The sequence below is a fragment of the Gekko japonicus genome, unplaced genomic scaffold (genome assembly GCF_001447785.1).
Source record: "Gekko japonicus isolate JY-2015 unplaced genomic scaffold, Gekko_japonicus_V1.1 scaffold968, whole genome shotgun sequence".
In the NCBI taxonomy this organism is placed as follows: domain Eukaryota; kingdom Metazoa; phylum Chordata; class Lepidosauria; order Squamata; family Gekkonidae; genus Gekko; species Gekko japonicus.
This window is the reverse complement of record NW_015174872.1, coordinates 196,641-217,920: the sequence shown is the minus strand read 5'-3', so window position 1 is coordinate 217,920 and position 21,280 is coordinate 196,641. Positions and strand designations below refer to the sequence as shown.

Below are 21,280 nucleotides of genomic sequence, written 5' to 3'. Positions count from 1 at the left end.
CCCTCCTTCCCCGCTGCTGTCAGCTTCTATATTTTTAATAGGGGTTGATTTGCGGCGGTTTGAAGGAACTGGCGGGATGTCCGCGCCCACCCCTCTGGGCATGCGCGGTGGGGTTCCTGCGCATGCCTGGGGGACTGGGCGCACAAATCCATTAAAAGAGCTCACTACAGCACCGATCGATCCAGCGTGTGCGCACTAGATCCCCATGGGTGTGAATGCATAGATGACCACTCGAAGTTCACCAGTTACTGGTAAGTAACCTGTTTTTCCCAGTTCCAGTGCTTTCACCCTATATTTGAACAGCTGTGACACATGTGCCTGGCTAGTATCCCCTGCCGGGACATAAAGCAATACTGGTGAAACAGATACAGCTGATGTACATGGATAATGGGCTTGTACCACCATCACAGTAGTAGATAGAGTCACAGCTAGGGGGGGGGGCACAGTCACAACCAGAGACTGGCCCCTGCTACTATATCACCAGATGAGCTCTGAAAAGACCCAGCTCATCTTACACAGTGGTATGTTTCATATCACCGCAGCTGTCTTCTGAAGAGGGGACTAGGATCAGGGCCTTCTTAGGTGGCTGATGCTTAGCCAGTCCTCTTCTCCTGAAAGTTTTCTCTGGGCCCAATAGTCTCAACTATTGGGTAATTCAAAATTACCCAAGGGATCACTTGTTCTAATGATAGGTGCAATACCTCTGCAAAAAGCATCTAGGAAGGCCTGCTGTGCACCATGTGATGCAAACTATGAGGCAATGCATACCAAACTATGAAGACACATGCATCTGGCAAAGCAAACCATTAACGCCATGCCAAGCCAATGAAATCAGGAAGGCCAGTGCACCAGGCAATACAACAAAGAGGCAATGCAAACCAAGCTGTGAAGGTCCATGTACTGGACAATGCAAAAAAGGGACAATGCAAACCAAGCAAAGAAGTTTCAGAGTATGTTAAATCGGTTCCAGATAAGAGCAAGGATCAGCAGTTGCTTGACCAGAAGCAAAGTAAGATTCAGAAATGGATGGCATGAGTGAATCATGTGACTTTGATTTGGAATCGAAACAAGCCATTTTGGGATAGCATGGGTAATCCTAAACTACGGTCCTTGAATAAGAACTTCAGATTGTATGGTCAACAGTGCTTAGGACAGCAGAATCATTGCTCTATGTTATTCAGTCAGAAACAATTGGTCCTTTTGCATTACTAGTTTTTTAAAGGTTTGTTGGATGTTACAGTGGACCCTTGCCAAAAGCTAGCATCTATGACTCAAACTATAAGAAAATCATAAAACAATACTAGAGTTACTTGCTTTCTTGTTTATTTACCTTATACCCAATTCAAATGAACTGAAGGCATGTGTAACTATAAACACCTCCCAGTTGGAGTCTGTGAACAGAGAAGGGGAAAAATTGGACTCAGTTCGCAAGGAAGTTTATTGCCCCCAGCACTAGCATTTTATATCTCCAGTTATTATGCTGTTATAGGACAGTATCACCTATTTCTCCAGGTGAAAAAGCCTCCTTACATGGATCACTTGTCAGAGCCTGGCTGAGCAGCAAATGAATACAGCATGGCAGAGACCATTTGCCAGGCTATAACAATGCTGTCATCTGTTTTTTATTAAGGTATTAATCTGTGCTGTTTAGAGATCTGAAGGCCCAGGGGGGAAAAAACCTGGAAACATTCAGAAAAGAAACTTTCACTCCATTTTTTCTCTGAAAACATTTTCCCCAATTTTTCCAAAGGAAAATCTGGTAATTTTGGGGAGCAATGGAAAAGCCAAATGGAAAATGTGTGGAATGCTTTTTAAGACATGGTTTTACACGCTAAAAATGATGAAGAATTTTTAATGTAGGACAAAAAATAATTTGTGTTTATATTGCTTGATAAAAAGTAAGTATCTGATACATATAAAAGCCCTGCCGTATTGGCACTTTCCAGCTTTCCCATTGGCTATGCTGTTCGCTCCATCAGCCAGTCAACCACCACTCAAGAGTACTCATCTGCCATTGGCTGGGTGCTGGGTCTGCTCCTCTCTCTTGCCCAGTGCCAGCCAGGCCACTCTTCCCTGTGTGAATAAACTGTCAAAATGGCTGTCTCTCCTGACAAAGACACTTCTACTGCTGCTTGGCTCCTCTGTGGTTGGCTGGCTACTGAGGTGGGCCAGTGGCCATCTCTCCTCTTGCTGTGTGGCTCACTTTCCACACAGTGGCTGTTGCTAGGCAACCAAATTTGTTTCTGTCAGTAAAAAGATGGGGGAAGGAGGCCATTTCCAGGCCTTTGTGGGGAACTCATTGTGGCCAGTCTATGGTTGCCAGCTCCAAGTTGGGAAATTCCTAGAGATTTTGTGCTGGAGTCTATGGAAGCCCGAGTTTAGGGAGGCGAGAGGCCTCAGCTGAATAGAATGCCATGGAGTCCACCCTCCAAAGCAGCTATTTTCTCCAGAGGGAGAGAGAGATCTGTTATCTGGAGTTCAGTTATGATACCAGATGATACCACAGCCAGTGTGGCATAGCAGTTAGCACGTCATAGCAGAGTCTGACAGACCCAGGTTCTTGCTGTGGAAGCTGAGTGGGTGATTTTGGACCAGTCACAGACTTTCAGCCTAACCTACTTTACAGGGTTGTTGTGCAGATAAAAGGGGGGAGAGGAGAATGATGTGAGCTGCTTTGGTCCCTACTGTGGAGAAAGACTGTACTTTTCCTAGGTAGAGACTGCAGGAAGGGGGAGGAGATGGAAAGCTGAAGTCAGAGGGGCAGATACCAGGACGTTGATGGTTGGCTTAGAAGGTGACAGAATTGCCAACTCTAGGTTGGGAAATTCCTGGAGATTTGAGGAGTGGAGCCTGGAGAGGGTGAGGTTTGAGGAGGGGTGGGACCTGAGACAGGTACAATACCATAGACTCCACCCTCCAAACCAGCGATTTCTGCCTGGGGAACCACTGTTGCCAATCTCCAGGTGATTATATCCAAAAGAGCTCACGGGAGGAGGTTGTATCAAAACACAAACACTCCATGTATAACTTATGAACAGAAGTAGAAAGAATATATTAAACAAAGCAATTTTAACAATTCTTAACAATTCAAATATTTGTCAAATTCAAACACTTTTATGATTTCTTAAAGGGTTAGGATCCAACAGTACTTAATACAAAAGACAAAATCCAAGTAAAGTTCACTAATCTTTTGTATAAGATGCTTCAGGAGAGCAAAAGTTTCACAGGAAAACAAAAATTCCACGTTGTAGGAGTAGCAGCTATGCATGGCTGGCTTCAGTGCCGCGTTTGCTTCCTGCTTCTTTAGATAGCTGGTACTCTTTTAGCTGTGAAACTGAAAGTATATTTCTATGTCATACCTATTATGTCAGAACATACATATACTTACTCAAAAGATAATTTAACAAATCTCCTTAGACCAGTTTTCCAAATGCAGTCACCTGTTTACAGTTTTCATTGTATGATTGCATAGAACCACTCAAGTTTGTCCACAAAATATTAAATATATATATATATTATAAATACATCAAAGTTAATAAAACATTAAATTGATGTTTGTATTTTAACTTTTTCAAATAATTTAGTAAATGACCTTCTCATTCCTCCCTTTGAGATAACGGTTCTGTTTGAATTATTTAATGACATCCACAACATGCAACTAGCAAACGAGGTGTCAAAGTGGTATTAATTACTGTCACAGCAATCATTTAATTTTTTGACTGATAAGCAGACATTTGATGTGAAAAAATTACTGGGAAAAATAAGTGAATATTTTTTATTATGTAGATGAGATATTGCTTTGAACAACATGATAACATCTTATTGAATTAACAATAAGTAATGTGTTTAACCACCCATATCTGGATAGTCCAGGCTAGCCCAATCTCGTCAGATCTCAGAAGCCAAGCAGGGTCAGCCCTGGCTAATATTTGGATGGGAGACCTGTAAGGAATATTAGAGTTGTGACAGAGGCAGGCAATGGCAAGCCACCTCTGAATGTCTCTTCCTTGAAAAACCCATGAGGTTGCCATAAGTCAGCTGTGACTTGGCACTTTACACCACCAATATATTTATACATGCCATTGCTCCACCAGCATCAAAGTTCTTCTGGACAGTTTTTATAAAGTTAATTTGTTCTAATGTTAAATAAATATTTCTCCTTAATCAATGACGGTTGTCTTCTCACCCTTTTCCTCCTCTTATCCCTTATTATTTGTTTGTTTATTTGGGCCATTTTATGTTGCTTTTCTACCTGAAGGGACCCAAAGTAGTCTTTTCCCCTCAGATACTGATAATTTTTGTTGCACATTCTACAGTATTGTTAAGTAATTCATAGATTACTGTAAACTTAATTAAGTAATTAACTAATTCTTTTACAGTAAACAGAAAAAATCTTGCAGAATCTGAAATACTGACAAATTAGTGACATGAACTTTTGTGAGCTAGAGTCCACTTCATCAGATATTTGAAATATTAGATATTAGTTTAGTATACCTAATACAAACTAAACAAAAGGGGGGGAGATTGCATGTAAAGTTTTTATAAAATAAGATCAAAACACACAGCAACACAGCAGTTAGGTGTGTAACACTACTGTGCAGAGCACAAATGATATAAAAGAAAGAGTTAAAGATTTAATCAGATTGTGAGCTATAAACCACTTATAACTGGTGGTGAATTGTCAAGACATGATGAATAGTGTACATAAACTTCTAATGAGGGACAATTACTTAGGGTAGTGACTTAACCATTCTTACTCTCTGCTGAACTCAAGCCTGATCATATTAAATATGTATATTAATCCTACTTTTTAAACAAGACTTGTGTGTACTTGTACTTCAGTATTGTAGCATTATTGATCAACAGTACATTTTTGCACTATTAATAGTTATATTTCATAATGTAATAGATTTTCTATGTGGAGCCACAAGGAGAATGTTAATTTTAGTTCTGTCCTTGGCAATGTTAGTCAGGAATTGAAGTCCTGTGCACCAGCTGTATGCTCCATTTTCCTTTTGAAAACCACATCTACACATTACAGCCCTTGAAATATGGACCTGTGCTGTTGATTAGCACTACCCAACTAAACAGGGTGATTTTTCAGAACTGCAGTTACAACTACATAGTCTTTAGAACAAGTAGAAATTGATATTCTTCATTGGCTTTCAGAAGCAGTTAAATCTGTTTATAGCTATTCAGAAGTAAGAGGACTATTTTGTAAGTCAATTTTCTTGTAAGAGTAAATGAATTTATTTTTCATGCATTGTTTTTGCTAGCCCATTGTATTGGATAGTGCAGGCTAGCCCAATCTTGTCAGATCTCGAAAGCTAAGCAGAGTTGGCTCTGGCTAGGATTTGGATGGGAGACCTCCAAGGAATACCAGGGAGGCAGGTAGTGGTAAACCACATACGAATGTCTCTTGCCTTGAAAACCCTACAGGAGTGCCATAAATCAGCTGTGCTTTGATGGTAATTTTTTTTTTTTTTTGCTAGAGTTGGTTCATAGTTTAGCATTACTTTTCTAAACGTATTTTTCCACTGATTTTTTTCATGAAAATTGTAATATATGAAGCAGCCTGTTTAAGGATCCCCAAGCTAGAGTCAGAGAGACACTGATAGATATACAACAGGGAAAAACAGAGTAAAGTGTAAAGCAGATTCCAGGAGAAGGTGCTTGAGAGAATATTATGGGAAAGAAGGCAGAGAAAAGGAAAAGTGTAGCTGAGGAAAAACTGATGATGGAGAAAAATTTCTCATCAGACCTAGGAAAACTATGGTCTGCATGAAAAGGAGCTGGAGAACTGTTGACCAGAGAGCCAAGGAGGGGCAGGGACTTGAACTAACCACCCAAGACTCTGATATGTTTCTATACCCTGTGATTTATCTCTTTTAGAACCTGACTTTATTGGCATTAGAAGGAATCTAGCCATTAACTATTAAGTTGATTAATGTTTCTAAGGAGTATTCCAGTACAAAACTGCAATGATTATGTAACCTCTGATTCCTTATTCTATGATTAATTGAAAACATATAGTGAAATACACCATCACAAACCTTTGCATATTTCTTAGGCTTAGGCAAAGCTAGCTTCTTAGTGTTAATGACATCATCATATGAATAATGACTGGATGTTCTGGTTTGATACTAATGCCTTCAATATGTACTTTGAGGCACATTTTGATAAAAGAAGTTCATTTTCTATATTTTTCAGGGATGTAGTTATCAAATTACTTCTATATGAAGCATCCACTAATGTGGCAGACAATAAAGGGTATTTTCCCATACACTTGGCTGCTTGGAAAGGAGATGTAGAAATTGTGAAGATTCTTATCCATCATGGGCCATCACATTCCAGAGTGAATGAACAGGTGAAAATATTAAATCTCTTTGTTTATCACTTCAGAAAATACAAGTAAGTATCTTTTTGTACTTGCAGATATATGGCTGGATTCATGAAGGCCCTTTGTTCTCTAGAATGTTGAATAGTAGGGAGGAAGAGTGGTTATTTCTACGGAGCTACACATGGATAGAGATTGGATACTTCTTAAAATCAGTGCAGGCTTTAATATATACTAAATGGTGCCTAGTCTTGTTTGTATTGCTCTGTATTTATTTTAATCAAATTCGTTGGCAGATGTCCATGCCCCTCTATTGATGCAAAATGTAATCTTTAGGACTGCTGCTATTCAATTTGTTAATTTTTTGTTACAGATATGTGATATAATGCTATGCCACTTTGTTTCTGCTAAAGGTTTCAGATCTCTGATTCATAGTGTATCTTTTAATGGGGAACAGAAAGCAGAGGTTTCCAAATCCTGCCGCTCGGCTGTTTGGTTTAAATGGCTCTGAGCCATTTAAGCCAAACAGCTGCTTTCTGCTCCTCGAGGCTTTTTGCGGGGAGCAGAAAGTAAGGTTTAAGGCTGCTTTTCATGAAGAACAGAAAGCAGGAGTGAACCCCTGCTTTCTGCTCTTCACAAACTGCACCAGTCTTCATGGAAGTTCGTGGCAGTTCTTCAGTTCATGAACATCACTTTGTGAACCAGAAACCAGCAATATTTGTGATGAACTTTAGTTCGTCAGCTGGTTCATGCCCATCTCTATTCATTACTTAGAATTATTTTGGAAGGAAATGTTCCAGAGACACATTCACAATCAATGCTAATTTCCAACAAGATCCAGGAGTACAAAGTGATGAATGTATGAAGTTGCCTTATGGTGGATCAGCTCACTGGTCCACCTAGCTCTTTATTGTTTACTTTGACCAGTAGCAGCTGTCAGTCAGACACAGAACAGTCTTTCCTTACAGCTGGTGCCTGTCATCCTTTAATTGCAGATGCAAGAGAGAAAATGTGGGCCTTCTGCAAAATATGTGCTCTACCTCTGAACAACTTGTGCTTTTAAGAAACATATGTAATAATAAATTTGATAGGAACAATTACAGTTTCTTTTCCAGAACAATTCATTATGAGTAGAGCAAAAAAAAAAAAATCTTTGTGAAACACTGAATCCAGCCCCCTTAAAGCTTTCTGAGACAAAACTCATGCAAGGTAGTTTTTAGAAGTTTTTAAAGAATGCAGTATACTGTGCTTCATTGTTAGGAGGTTTTTTTTAAAGTCTTTACATATATCTAAAGAGATTAAACTGAAATCTGAAATGCATCTTCATGTCTTCTGTGCAGGCACACATGGGACTGCCTAGGTGCAGGCCAACTGTGGAAAGGCGATTCCCAAGCTTCTAGAAAATTCAAACCTCCTGAGCACTCCCCCTCCCCTCCATCCCCTCCTTTTCGTGCCAAAATGGTTGTGTGATGGAGGCAGGGAAAGCGCTCTTCCATCAGTTCTCTTTTTGCCATCATGGAGAGAGGATGCTTCTGCAGCTTCTGCTGAGGTACTTCATCATCTACTAGTTCTACCCTGTGAGTTTTCTTCTTGAGCGGACAGTGGCCCAATGAGATGGGTCTTTTTAAAAAGTGCCAGACTTGTGGCACCGAAATGTCTCAGAATGATGAGCATGCAAATTGCCTTATGTGTTTGGGTGAGGGACACAGCAACCTGTAAGCCATGCTATCTGTTAACCCCAAAAGCTAGACAGCAATGGGCATCTCGTCTTAAAGCAGCTTTATGGGAAAGATTGTTGGGCATCCCAGCAAAATCCGCTGGGATCCCACAAAAAAGAGCCTGCGCATCTTCAGTGGTGTGAGTCCCCAACATGTCCTTTAAACTTCTCACAGAGGAAACTTTGCCATCTCAAAGAGTGGCTTCTGCCCACCGGGCAACAAAGGCTAAGAAGAAATCTAAGCATTTGGGGTTAGGTCCATCCCAGTCCTTAAAATCTCCAGCTCATACGAAATTGCCTTCTACCCACTTGTCCCCAGCTTGGCACAATTTACCTCCTCCACCTTGATGGCAGGTTTCTTCCCTGCCTTGATGCCAGTGATTGGACTCACCTTGAAGTTGATGCCAGGCTTCTCCAAGGACTGACACACCATCACCATGATGTTGATTCAGTACTAGTCCTCGACACTGAACACCATCACCCACTCGGAATTGAAGAATGACACCTATGCAACACCAGCAGTCATCATCACCTTGACATTGTAGGCCCGCTCCTTGACACTGAAGCACATCCTCTGACACAGAGGGGGAGTTGGTGTCAGATCACACACCCCTTCTCCATCTTTGGGTTGTGTGGAATATCAGTCATCTGGGTCAGAGCGGGCAATGATACCCCCAGGTGTAATGGGGATACTACGCACCATGGCTTATGCCACCTTGGGTACAATGGGAACCACCCCAGAACTTCTCCCAGTGCCAACCAACAGTGCACACACTGCAGCCAGGGGTGGCTCCACAATGTTCACCAATGTCAGAACGCCATCCCACCAAGTCATCCTCTGAAACTTCTCCTTTGGATCTGGATGGGGGCCAGGAGTGTGACTCTGAAGAAGAGTTGGAGTGTGCCTCACTTCCGTCGTCTGCTGCTGCCATGGGGGATCCTTTGCCAGTATTGCCAATGGAAGATCTCAAGCTGTATTCAGCTCATTATGATGGCAAAGGCACTTCAGTTTAACTAAGCCCCATTGGATCTGAAGCCCTGGGACCCTATAATTAACATTCTGTATTTCTCCAGGCCCAGTTGCCCTCCCCATGGTGAAAGTGGACATAGCCTCAAACATATGGGCCAGGTCTGTGTCTGGCCAAGCACTCACAAAGAAAATTGAGAACTTTTACAAAATAAGATGGGAAGGGTGTGAATCCCTCTTCCCTCCCTCTTCAACACCTTATAGTGAATTCCCTAGTTGCTGAGGTTCTCCTCTCAAGACAAAGGTCAGGATCTCATTCCTTGCCCCTAGGGCGGAAGTTAGATATGTTGGGCAGGAAAGTATATATCTTGGGAGCTTTGGGTCTGTGCATTGTGGATTTCACAGCAATAATGAGATACCAAATGTCCCTCTGGGAGAGGCTGGCTCAATGCATAGATACACTCCAAGAGGACAAGAAGACCTCACACTGAAGGTCTCAGACTCAGGAAACAAGAGCTTAATGCTTCCCTGTATGTAGTGGATTCTTGCAGTCAAGTCATGGGTTCAGAAGTTTTGTTTAGAAGACACTTCTGGTTGAGAGCTTCAGCCTGCCTTCAAGTACTAGGGCTTGAATTGAGTATCTTCCCTGCTAAGGGAAAAGTCTCTTCAGCAAGCAACCTGATATGGTTCTGGATAGGATCCAGAAGAATAAACTAACCTCTGAGCCACTGGGTATCACCCCCCCCCCCCAACTACCTAGTTCCTTCAAGCCAAGGTATTTTCCTAGACATGGTCATCACTACCCTTATGGTAGACAGCCATCCCAGTACCAGCAGCACTGGCCTGGAGAAAAATTGCTTCCTGACCCTGAAGTGGTGATCAGCATTTCCATGGGGATGTAAGAAAGGGTCAAAAGAGCTAAGCACTGATGCAACCTTTCCTGCCTTCCCTCTCATAATCTGCCTAAATTCACAGAATCAGCATTGCTGTCAGATGGCCATCTAGCCTCTATTTGAAAACCTCCAAAGAAGAAGAGCCCCTCCCCCCCCCGGAAGCCTGTTCCACTGAGGAACCTTTTTTTTACCGCTCTGTCAGGAAGTTCTTCCTAATGTTTAGCTGAAAACTGTTCATTGCTTGAAATATTTACTTATTGCCTCTTTAAAACTGAGGTTTATCAGGATTTTTTTAGGGGAGCAAATTTAATCAGCTAATGAAATTAAATTACTAGAGGTAGGCAAGACAGAATGGTGAGGGAGGATCTCTTGGAGGATGTAGAGGGGATCTTCTTCTTCCCCTTCGAGTGCTAATTAATGGACGGTATTTGCTGCCACAAAGAACCAGAAGGAGCGCAATGGGATGGGTTTGCGATGCCCCATGGGGGGTACTGCAAATTTGAAAGGGGGCGCCGTCCATGTGCCCCACTGCTGGCTATGGCCCTGGCTGCATCTCTGTGGATATACACAGGACACGTGATGGTGCCATCATTAAAGAGATTAAGGAATACTCCTAATTTTTTTTTTTTTGGTAAACAAAATTTTTATTATTATTTTCATTCATAGGAATCCAACATTTAAACATTAAACCTTTAAAAGAATACCTTTGCTTACCCTACGTTCATTACTCCTTCCCCCCTCCTGTGGCTTCCAGCAATGCTTTCACCCCTTTTCCCACACTCATATATATTTCATCAGTTATTAACATCTTGTTTCTTGTCACTAACTTATAGATAACATCAATTTGCTTAATATTGTTCTAAACACAGTAAATTTTGTTTCACATCCCAGTTCTTTTCCAGATAAATTTTGAAGTCCTTCCATTCTTCAAAAAATTCTTCATCTTCTTTGTTGTTTAGTTTCTTTGTAATTTTGTCCATTTCTGCCATGAACAGAACTTTTTGAATCCAGTCCTCAATCTCTGGTACTTTTTCTAGTTTTCAGTATTGTGCATATATCATTCTCGCTGTCGTTATTAAGTACCAGAGTAGAGGTTTTTTTGTCGCATTGACTTCTTCCATCTTTAATCCCAAAAGCAGAATTTCCGGTGCTTTTTTAAAAGAGCATTGTAGTATTTTCTGCATTTCACTGTGGATTTTCGTCCAGAAATCCACAGCTTTTTCACAAGTCCACCACATATGGTAAAATGAGCCTTCATGTTTCTTACATTTCCAACATCTATTAGACATATTTTGGTTCATATTTGCTATTTTTTTCGGAGTCATGTACCATCTATACATCATTTTATAGCAGTTTTCTCTAACATTGGTACAAGTCGATATTTTAATAGAGTTTTTCCACAAATATTCCCAAGATTCAATCGTCACTTCTTTATTCATATTAATTGCCCACTTTAACATTTGTTCTTTAACTGTCTCATCTTCCGTATACCATTTTAATAATATTTTATACATATTTGAGATCTTTTTTCCCCTCCCCTTTCCCAAATGCTCTCCATTTCATTTTTTTCCTCTGTAAATCCATATTTTTTTTATCTGTTTTAAACAATACTCCCAATTTATGAGCTATCTTCCCTTAAACAATTAAGACTGGATAGTTACTTTTCAACAGTTAATCCTCCATTTCATGACACTCCTCCTAAGAACAGATATGAGATATCGAGACTTTTAAGTGACTTTCTTCAAGAGGAGCAATGTCTAGATAATCCAGGTGGAAATGAAATTTCTTCTGGACAAGCTAATAGTATCATAGCCTTGTTAGCTTCTCAGACCCTGTTAATTTATGTGAAGTTGGAGGAGATTTGGGGGGAAATTCAAAGTAGAAATTCAGAGTGGGAATTAAAACCTCATGAGATGGGAACTAGTATATGGAAAATTCACATTCTAATTTCCTCAAGTCACCAATCTTTTAATCTGCTCTTAGCTGAAGATTTGCAGCGCCTTGACTTTCTTAACAACATACGTTCAAGATACTCTGTTCCTGATTATCTTTTGGGAACATCAGTTGATAAATCCCAACTTAGAAACTGGATTTATGACTTTGACGCTTGGCTAGACCGCTCTTTGATATTAAAATCAAAAGCAGCATCATGATACGAATTAATTAAATCAGACTACACTAGAACTCCATACTTAGTTAATATCTCTAAACACATACTTAGAGCATCCTTTACCTCTCCACAGTTTCAATCAATGCCAACAGCAATTTTGGAGGGCCGATTCAATCAGACTCCATTGGCCCATCGCCTCTGTATTTGTGGTATCCACGAACTTGAGGATTTACCTCACTATATTCTCTTTTGCCCATTGTATTCTAGTCCATGGGCTAAATTTTTAGCAGGTATTTTATCTAGTCTTAGTGCTTACCCAGTTGAGGAAAAAAATGATTTTTGTTATCTGACATTGATGCATATGTCTCTTATAAAGTTTCATTATTTGCCCTTGCTGCAAAGAATATACATTCCAAGGTGGCATCGGGAAGGGGCATTATTTAGGCTACTATATTAAATTAGTCATATTTTGTTACTGATCTTTGGAATTTTTGTATATTCTGACTCTAACCTATAGCTTGTTCACAATTTGTGTTTTGTAATTTTGTAACAGCCAAAGGCTAATTACAATAAACTGAAACTGAAACTACTATAAAACAGAGAGCAGCTGGAGACACAATGAGGTACCAAAGAAAGAATCTTTCTTCCCCAGGTTTAGAATCAAAACTGATATTTCATTCCATTGAGGACTATAAGTATTCATTCCAGTTTAGCCAGTATAATGTCAACCTACTAATAACTTCTTATATATACTTCTGGCCTGGGCATCTAGGTACCAGATTAAGTCTCATCTGGCCAAGTTACTACAATTACCTATGTACAGAATTAATCTGATGGATCATATAGTTTTGAGGAAAACTTTTAGAACTTGGAGTGTTATGCTTAATTTTAGAACTTCTGTAATTCTGAATCTTTTAATGCATAGGGCTCTAATGTTGTCTGACTTTGGTATTTATCCTGCTAGGGTTTTTAGGAATCAAAACGTCAATCCCCTAATCTCTAGAAAAAAACAGGGGATGAAGCAAGATCAGCAGATGTTTTTGCACAAGAGGGCAGTGAGCCCAGGACAGCTCACTCTAATAATTTGCTTTCTGGTTCTAAGGAGATCCCCCAGGAAGATGCAGATGAAGAATCTTTTAGACTTCTTCCTGGAGCAAAGCAGAAAGATATGTTTGTAAGATCTGAAAAATTAAAGGCAAGACTTGCTCACATTTCAGCTGATGATTATGATCTTACAACATTTGTGGAGCATAACACAATTGCTCTGAACTCAGAATCTCAAGAGGTGGTTGAGACCATGGACCTGATTGATCTCAGAGATAACTTGCAAAATACAGAAATACCACAAGAGCAAAGTAACAGACTAGTTGTTCCTCTAGCAAGTGGGCTGAAACTAATCACAATCACAGAGGGAACTGCCCTAATAATTCAAAACCAACCAAATGAGAGAAAGTTATTGTTAATTGGTTCCCACTTATCTTCAGAAGGGGACATTATTTTGTCTAAGCCTGCTGTTCATAGATCCAGAGTTCCTCTTATCGATCCAGATGCAAATAAGATTACTTGGGAACAATGAGACATCCCACAACGGAACAATATGATTAAATTACTGTCATGAAATAGTCACGGTTAGCACAGTAAACAAGGGGATTGGGAGCTGATGGAAATGTTGAAGGATTTCCACACCATTTGTTTACAAGAGATTTGGACTAAAACCCCAATTAAACTAGATAGCTTTGAAACTTTTAATCTACAAGCCACTTTTAGCATGACTAATAGATGATGCCGAAAAAGTGGCCTGGAACCTGGGTGAGAACGGATTTAAATTTAAACATAATTCAAGCAGATTTTTTATGATAGTGCAATAACTCTCTTAGTTAAGATATTAGGTGAAACTTTTTTGATAATGTGTATGTTTCTTGTTTAAAAGCCTTAGTTCTTATTACAAAATTCTGTTGAATATGTTTAAAGTTTGGTTATCAGATATCCAACAGCATGGATTATTCTTATTGGTTATATGAATACAAGACTTGGTGCTAGTAATGCAAATTTTCTGAAATCTAGGTTTGGAGAAGGCTTGGTCTTCTCTAAACTGTGTAGCTGTAGAATACCTTTGGAGAGGGACATCAAATTTTAAATGGCCACCAGGAGTTAATGTCACCTGATCAGATAGTTTACTTATATCTCCACCCATGGATCTAGTGTTTTAGAGTTGTCATGATCTGGGCTGTGTCACCAGAGGCCTACTAGGCCCAGGGAGCCTGGCTAGCAGTAGGTGAGGCTGGGCCTACAACTCCCAAAAGCCCCTTAGAGGTTTTGGAGCCAAAATTGACCAATAGGAAAAGAGGAGGGCTTGGAATAAAAGATCTAGAGCAGCAGGAAAAGTTCTTCTTCTTCCCAGAGGGCAGAGCGAGAAGGAAGGCTGCTGCAAGGAAGAAACCCTGATCCTGAGGGAAGGGTGAGTAGTCTAAGGCCACTGCAGATAGTGAGCTAGGGACAGTATATTTAGACACGTTAGGGCATTTGATTTCTTTTCCACCACTTACTGCTCTTCTGCACCTTGTTTGACCTCCTATAAAATAAACCTTTTCCTTGTTGTACTCTGCCTGGTCCTCGTGGCTATTATTCGGCCAAAAGGGAGGTCTGAAGGTCTTGGGAGGGTGCTCTGGGCCTTCTCAAGGGATCCTAAATCCAGAGTGGTGGCAGCATCAGGTGACACCCCACCTGAGCCATGACAAGAGTATATTCTTGTAGCAGGTGAATTACTTCCAAGAATACCTAAATTCACTGTAATGAAAATCTTTTGTAGTGGTGTCCCCATAACATTCGAATTAAAAGTGTGTTCCAATTCTTATCAAATTGGTAGGCTATTATATTGCAGGTGTAACAAATGCAATCCCTATATTGCTGAAAAAGCTAGTTAGCTGATGAAATAGGAAAGTATAAATAACATCCTAAGAGAATTATCAATCAAGCAACAGGGCTAAACTTAGATGTGTTAGTGGCTAAATTATTGGGAGCATTTCATATCTTATATTTGAAACATATTGCATCTGTAAGAAGGGTGGGAAAGATGGAATGGTTTGATAGTGAATGTCAGAAGGCTAAATAAGAACTCAAGAGGAACTATCTATGAATGAAAACTTGCTGTATGCACCATCATATCTCAGGTTATATTTCTCAGAAATGAGTTTATAGGAGGGTATTGCATGTGAAAAAGCGAAGAAGAAGAGATTGGATTTATACCCTGCCCTCCACTCGGAGTCTCAGAGTGGCTTACAGACTCTTTTCCCTTCCCTTCCCCATAACAGACACCCTGTGAGGTAGGTGGGGCTGAGAGATCTCTTTCAAGAACTGCTCTTTCAAGAACAGCTCTGACAGAACTAGGGCTATTTTTGGGCATCCAGGAATGCACAGGAACAGAGTTCTGGCTGGCTTCAGAGTTGGCCACGCCCACCACAGCCAAAACCTCTGCGTGCGTGGCTACAGAAGGAAGGCCTGGAGAGCAACTCCCCCCCCCGGCCACTCTGAGGTGAGCAGGCCAGGGGAGCCCTCCCTGTGCCTTCCCCAGCCTGTCCAAGGGCTCCCCGCAGCCAAGAGAAGGCATGGGGGCATGACCTAATATGCTAATGAAATGTGGCATCAAGGGTTGTGGCCTAATATGCTAATGAGTTTATGCTGTTGAGTGTGGCCTATTATGCTAATTAGTTCCTGGACAGAACTATGGCTTGCCCAAGGTCATCCAGCAGCTGCAAGTGGAGGAGTGGGGAATCAAACCCTGGCACTTAAGTTCATGCACTTAAGTAACCACTACACCAAACTGGTTCTGATGTGGCTAAAACTGGATAACTGTGCCCAATCAAAACACCCTTAATTGTTTTGGAAAACCCTTAATGATTTAAATAGGCAACAGAAAAATCTTGAAATTGAATAGGGAATCTCTCCAAAAATCTGGGTGGACTATTTTCTATGTGAGAGTGAAGGTAATGAAGCCAGTGATAAGATCTCTGAGTTGAAACATAGCTTAGCTTCAGTTACAGAAAAGTTGTGGGCCAAGCTACAAAAGTATGCAGTTTTAAAACGTTTATTGTATTTGATTCAATTACTGTACACCAGCACAACTCTATAGGTCAGGTGGTCAATGAAAGGTCTTTTAACAGATAGTATACCTGTGATAAAAGGAGTGTGGCAAGGTTGCATTTCGGCTCCAACACTTTTTGCACTCTGCTTAAATGATCTGAGTCCCTTCTTGTCAAAAGTGAATGTAATGACTCCATCATTAGGGGGACATCAAATTAATATATTTTATGCTGATGATGACTTCTGTAATTGACTAGGCAGGGCTTAAGAAACCAAATCAATTAATTTATTAATTATTGTGAAATGGAACAACTTAGCATAAGTCTAAATAAATCTAAAATACTGCCGTTTGGAGACCCTAGGAAGACAGGGCATCCTTGGAGTTTGCAAGGAATGAAGTTTGAACAAGTTCATTCTTACAAATATCTGAGCATCTATTTTGATGCTCTAATGATATGGAAAAGTGATCTAAAACATATACCGGTAAGTAGCTTTCAGCTTCTGTCCATATCCTTGAAAAAAAAATATTTTACAAAAGCCGGATAGTCTTTTTCAGCATTGCTAAAATTATACAATTCCAAAATCTTACTTGCAACCCTAAATGGGGCACCATTGTGGCAGCATGGAATCGCTAAAGATCTTGAGAGACTGCAAGCTGGCTTCTTCCAAACCCTCTTGGGAATTCCCAATTGTGTCCTCAATGCAGTGATTAGATTAGAAATTGGACTGTGCTTCTTACAATCAATCACAAGGAAATATGCCATTAAGATGTGGTTAAAAATATTCTTATTCGAACTGTCGAGACAACGAATACATCTAATGAGGCAAGACTTATTTTTATCATCAAGTGCAAATACCTTCTTTGACAAATTGTGTGAACTGGGATTTTCATTAGATAATTTATTTAATCACTATTCAGATCACCTATTGAAAACTATAACAGAAGCAATTTTGTCAAATGATTGGTCTGGGTTACTTAATGATTCATACTGGAACTGTTCTCCTTTGTATTATGGCTATATCCCTACAACTTCCTTTATAGTTGCTAATTATTTGTTTAGTATAAAAAATCCCAAACACAGATGTTTAATTTTTTTGGCAAGATGTAATTCACTACCCACAGCTGAATACACAGGAAGGCATCCAGGTATTCCCTGGATTGAAAGAAATTGTTCTTGTGCATCTGAAGCAGCAGAGACCATCTCACATGTGCTGTTACACTTTGTTTATTGAAGTTAGGCATGATATATTGGGATCTCTTGTCAGCTCTGACATTCAGTGCTCTAGTAATTATATTATTCTGAAACTTGTTTTCAAATGATGTAGGCTGGCTGGAAGCTGTTGCTAGATTTCTTGCATATGTTTTTAAATGATCTTAGTATTTATTGTTTTATTGATTTGCTGTGTTTTCGTTTTATCCATAATCCCACCAACCTATGGTTGAAGGGATTGAAAATGAAATAAATAATTATTTTACCTGTGTTTTTTGCTGAACTGCAGTCACGGGAAGAAGAAGCACTGCACATGCTGGATGCAAGAAGAGCATTGTTGTTTTATTTGAAGTGCACAACTACATTTAGGAAAGGCAACAACCTTCTCATCTATTTTAGGGAACCTAGGAAGGGCAAAGCAATGACAGCACAGACGGTTCAGATGGGTAGAATCTGCAGTCAGGTTAGTTCATGAGACAACAAATGTGGAGTGCCCACTGAGTGTGAAGATTCACTTGACTAGGGCCCAGGCATTGTCAAGTACCTTCTGCTGAAAGATCAGTCTCCATGACATCTGTAGAGCAGCAAATGTGGAGTGCCCACTGAGTGTGAAGATTCACTTGACTAGGGCCCAGGCATTGTCAAGTACCTTCTGCTGAAAGATCAGTCTCCATGACATCTGTAGAGCAGCAAATGTGGAGTGCCCACTGAGTGTGAAGATTCACTTGACTAGGGCCCAGGCATTGTCAAGTACCTTCTGCTGCAAGATCAATCTCCACGACATCTGTAGAGCAGCAACCTGGTCTTCACCATCTATGTTTCTGAAGCACTACTTCATCGCTGTGGACTCCAGGAGTGAGGCAGCTGTGGGGGTAGCAGTTCTACGGTCATTGCATTGATGAACTACCCACACCCTTCTCAGTAAATGAGCTTGCTACTCTCCCATGTGGGATTGCACAGAAGACACAAAGATGAAAACATAGTTGCACTTAACTGTAACTGTTACTCATCGAGTGTCTTCTGTGCAGGCACACATCCATCCCTCTTTTCCCCACTGTGGGCTGTATGATTCCTTGTTTGTTGTTTCTCTCCTCCACATCAGTGAAGGGTGAGCTGAGGGAAGAGCAGTCTTCCTACCTCTGTGACGTGTTTAGGCAGGAAAGGGCTCCAGCTCACGGTGGAGGAGAGGGGGGAGCACTCAGGAGGTGTGGATTTTCTAGAAGCTTGGGGAATCTCCTTTCTGCTGTTGGCCTGTGACTAGGCAATCCCATGTGTGCCTCCACAGAAGACACTCAATGAACACCAGTTATAGGTATGTGCAACCATGTTTTCTATAGTTGATGCATTACTTATATAAGTCCTAATTCAATTAATTCACGTGAATTCTTCCATAAATTTCTATTCTTGTCTTGATCTTGAATGGCTTTTCTTTTAAGATGTATGCAATACTTACATATATTTATCTGGAAAATTTCTAGACCGCCTTTCCAGAGAACCTGCTTCGGTTAGCTTAATAGTACCCTTTAGAGCTTTTTTGGAGGTTTGATGCATAGAACACTTACAGGTTTTTTAAATTCCAAAGCTGAAAACTTATTTTATAGAATATGCTGAATAACTTTTGTTTTAACTTTATGTAAATTGTAACATGTAAATTAAAAAACTAGAATATTAATAATGGGCAGAGTCAACATCTGTTGATACAAAGAAAAGGAGGATTGGCATGTAAGACACATCAATACTAGTAGTAATAAATAAAATTAATTTAATGTTAGCTTGCTTGATATACGTTGTTTTTTAAAGTTTTTGTAATCCTTTAAGGTAACTCAGCATTACTATCCACAGTTGGCTGATGCAGAACTGAGGGAGCAAGAGTTTACCTAAGGCCACATAGTGAATTTACGGCTGAAGTGAGACTAAAAATAGGGACTTCATAGCGTACATCTGTAGCCGTGGTTCTTACTAGCTCTCATAGAGGCGTATGTTCCCTAACTTGGTCAAAATAAAAGCAGGATTATAAATATTTTAAATACTATATACTTTGTGTTAGGAATTTTCAGTAAACAAGACTCTAGACACTACACTACTGGAATTATCAGCTAACTTCTTAAAATTATTAAGTGTAATATGGTTTAAAAGAGTAATAAAAGATTTCTTAAAAAATTATTCTTGGTAAAACTATTAATTATGCAAGATGGAACTGTTTTTCAGGGCTTTTATCTGGCAGCTGCTTCCTTATGAGAGAGCTACTAACTGGTCTGTTAATGCTGTCATTTTAATAGTATTCAGTGTATAAAGTTTTTAGCTATATTATTGGAAGCTGCCTTGAATCTGTTGTTGAAGAAAGCGGGGTATAAATAATGTAAATAAATACTGTGTGTTAATCAGATATTTTCAAACAAATTCAGTGCAGTTTCAAAATATACCTCCACTGTATATTTATCATATACAGCACTGTATAGTTATCACTGTTATATAATCAGGGAGTAAATTTATAGGCCACAACACAACAGTCCTATTGTTTTCAGTATGGGAAAGTTTATTACGTGTTACAGTGAAATAAGTTGGATATAAAAGTGCTTGCTTTTGGCTGTATGTGCCCCAAAGATTTTAAGCAGGTGAAGGTCAGAGTCTACAGTCACCATTTAACTCTGAATGAGGTATCCTTAAGACTGATTTCACTAAATTCAAGCATGCTTAATGTTATGTCAGATTGTGGCCCATGTGTCATTGTTACTTATTTGCTTGATGAGCAGTGCTGGCAAATTGAGAAATCTGAGAAAACCAGCAAGTCACAACTGGGCAGGGCAGATCAGTGTTCCCTCTAAGCTGAGTTGGTGTGAGCTAGGTCACAGATTTTTAGCCTCCAGCTCACAAATTTTTGTCTTAGCTCAGGAAGAATGGCTCCAGAGCAAACTAATTTATGCAGTAGCCAAATCACTCACTCACAGCTTTAATGCCAGTAGCTCACAAAGTAGAATTTTTGCTCACAAGACTCTAAAGCTTAGAGGGAGCATTGGATCTAAGCTACCCTTCTCCACTGTGGTCCAATCAAGACATACACAGAACAGGTTGGTCCAAATAAATGATGATGTGTTGGCTGCAAGGAAAGGTGAAAGCATGTCCAAACGTTAAAAGGTTAAACAGAAGAAGTTCGAATATCTGAATATATCTTGTTCAGTCTAATGAGTGATAAACTAGTTTTGAAAAAAGAAAATGTGTAGAATTGAGTTTGTTTTAAAATAATCTTTGTTTCATTAAATGTAAAGCTACCATATGTTTCTTGAAATATTTGTATTGGTTTTATCTGGACCTCACACACTCTACTAAGAAGGATGTTGAAAAAAAAACAAGTGCTGACTAGGGGTGTGCAAAAAAAAATCAGTATTTTTTGGGTTCGGGTATCTTGAATCAAAAAAATATCAGTTTTTCCCAGTGTTCCCAAATCCCAATACTCCCAAACCCAGGGGTCATTTAGTAGAAAAAGAGGTGCAGGAGCTCATTAGCATAACTCATTAGCATATCTTATTTGCATATGCCACACCCCCTGACATCACCGGAAGTGTGTCAGAAGGCAGCACCCACCGCTCAGGCTCCACCCCAAAAATCTCCTGGTATTTCCCAACTCAGCGTCCAAACTCATCTGAAATCTTCACTCTCCAAGATATAAGGAGAGATGGACTCACATTCCAGCTGTATCTGAAGAAGTGAGCAGTGATTCATGAAAGCTCATGCCCTGCCACAAATTTTGTTAGTCTTTAAGGTGCTGCTGGACTCTTGCTCCCTTTCACTAATAAGGAATGCAAGCTGTACTGTTAGGTTTTCCCCTCCCATCTGTTAGAAATGCAAAAGGGAATCCATCTCTCTCTCTCTCTCTCTCTCTCTCTCTCTCTCTCTCTCTGGCATTCTCTCTTTAGCATACCCCCCCCCCACTAATCTTTTAGACAAAAACAATTTCTCCCGAATCC

At 40.0% G+C, this 21,280-nt stretch overlaps 1 protein-coding gene across 1 annotated transcript in view; it reads left to right on the top strand.

Annotated features, from left to right (window-relative positions):
- The window catches only part of LOC107121815 (ankyrin repeat and sterile alpha motif domain-containing protein 1B-like), a gene marked incomplete at its 3' end in the record, with an annotated part of 257,150 nt that overhangs the window by 54,625 nt on the left and 181,245 nt on the right, over window positions 1–21,280 (top strand). The window contains exon 3 of the mRNA XM_015424811.1: window positions 6,211–6,367. Coding sequence (XP_015280297.1) covers window positions 6,211–6,367 — 157 coding nt within the window. The remainder of the gene's footprint in view (window positions 1–6,210; window positions 6,368–21,280) is intronic.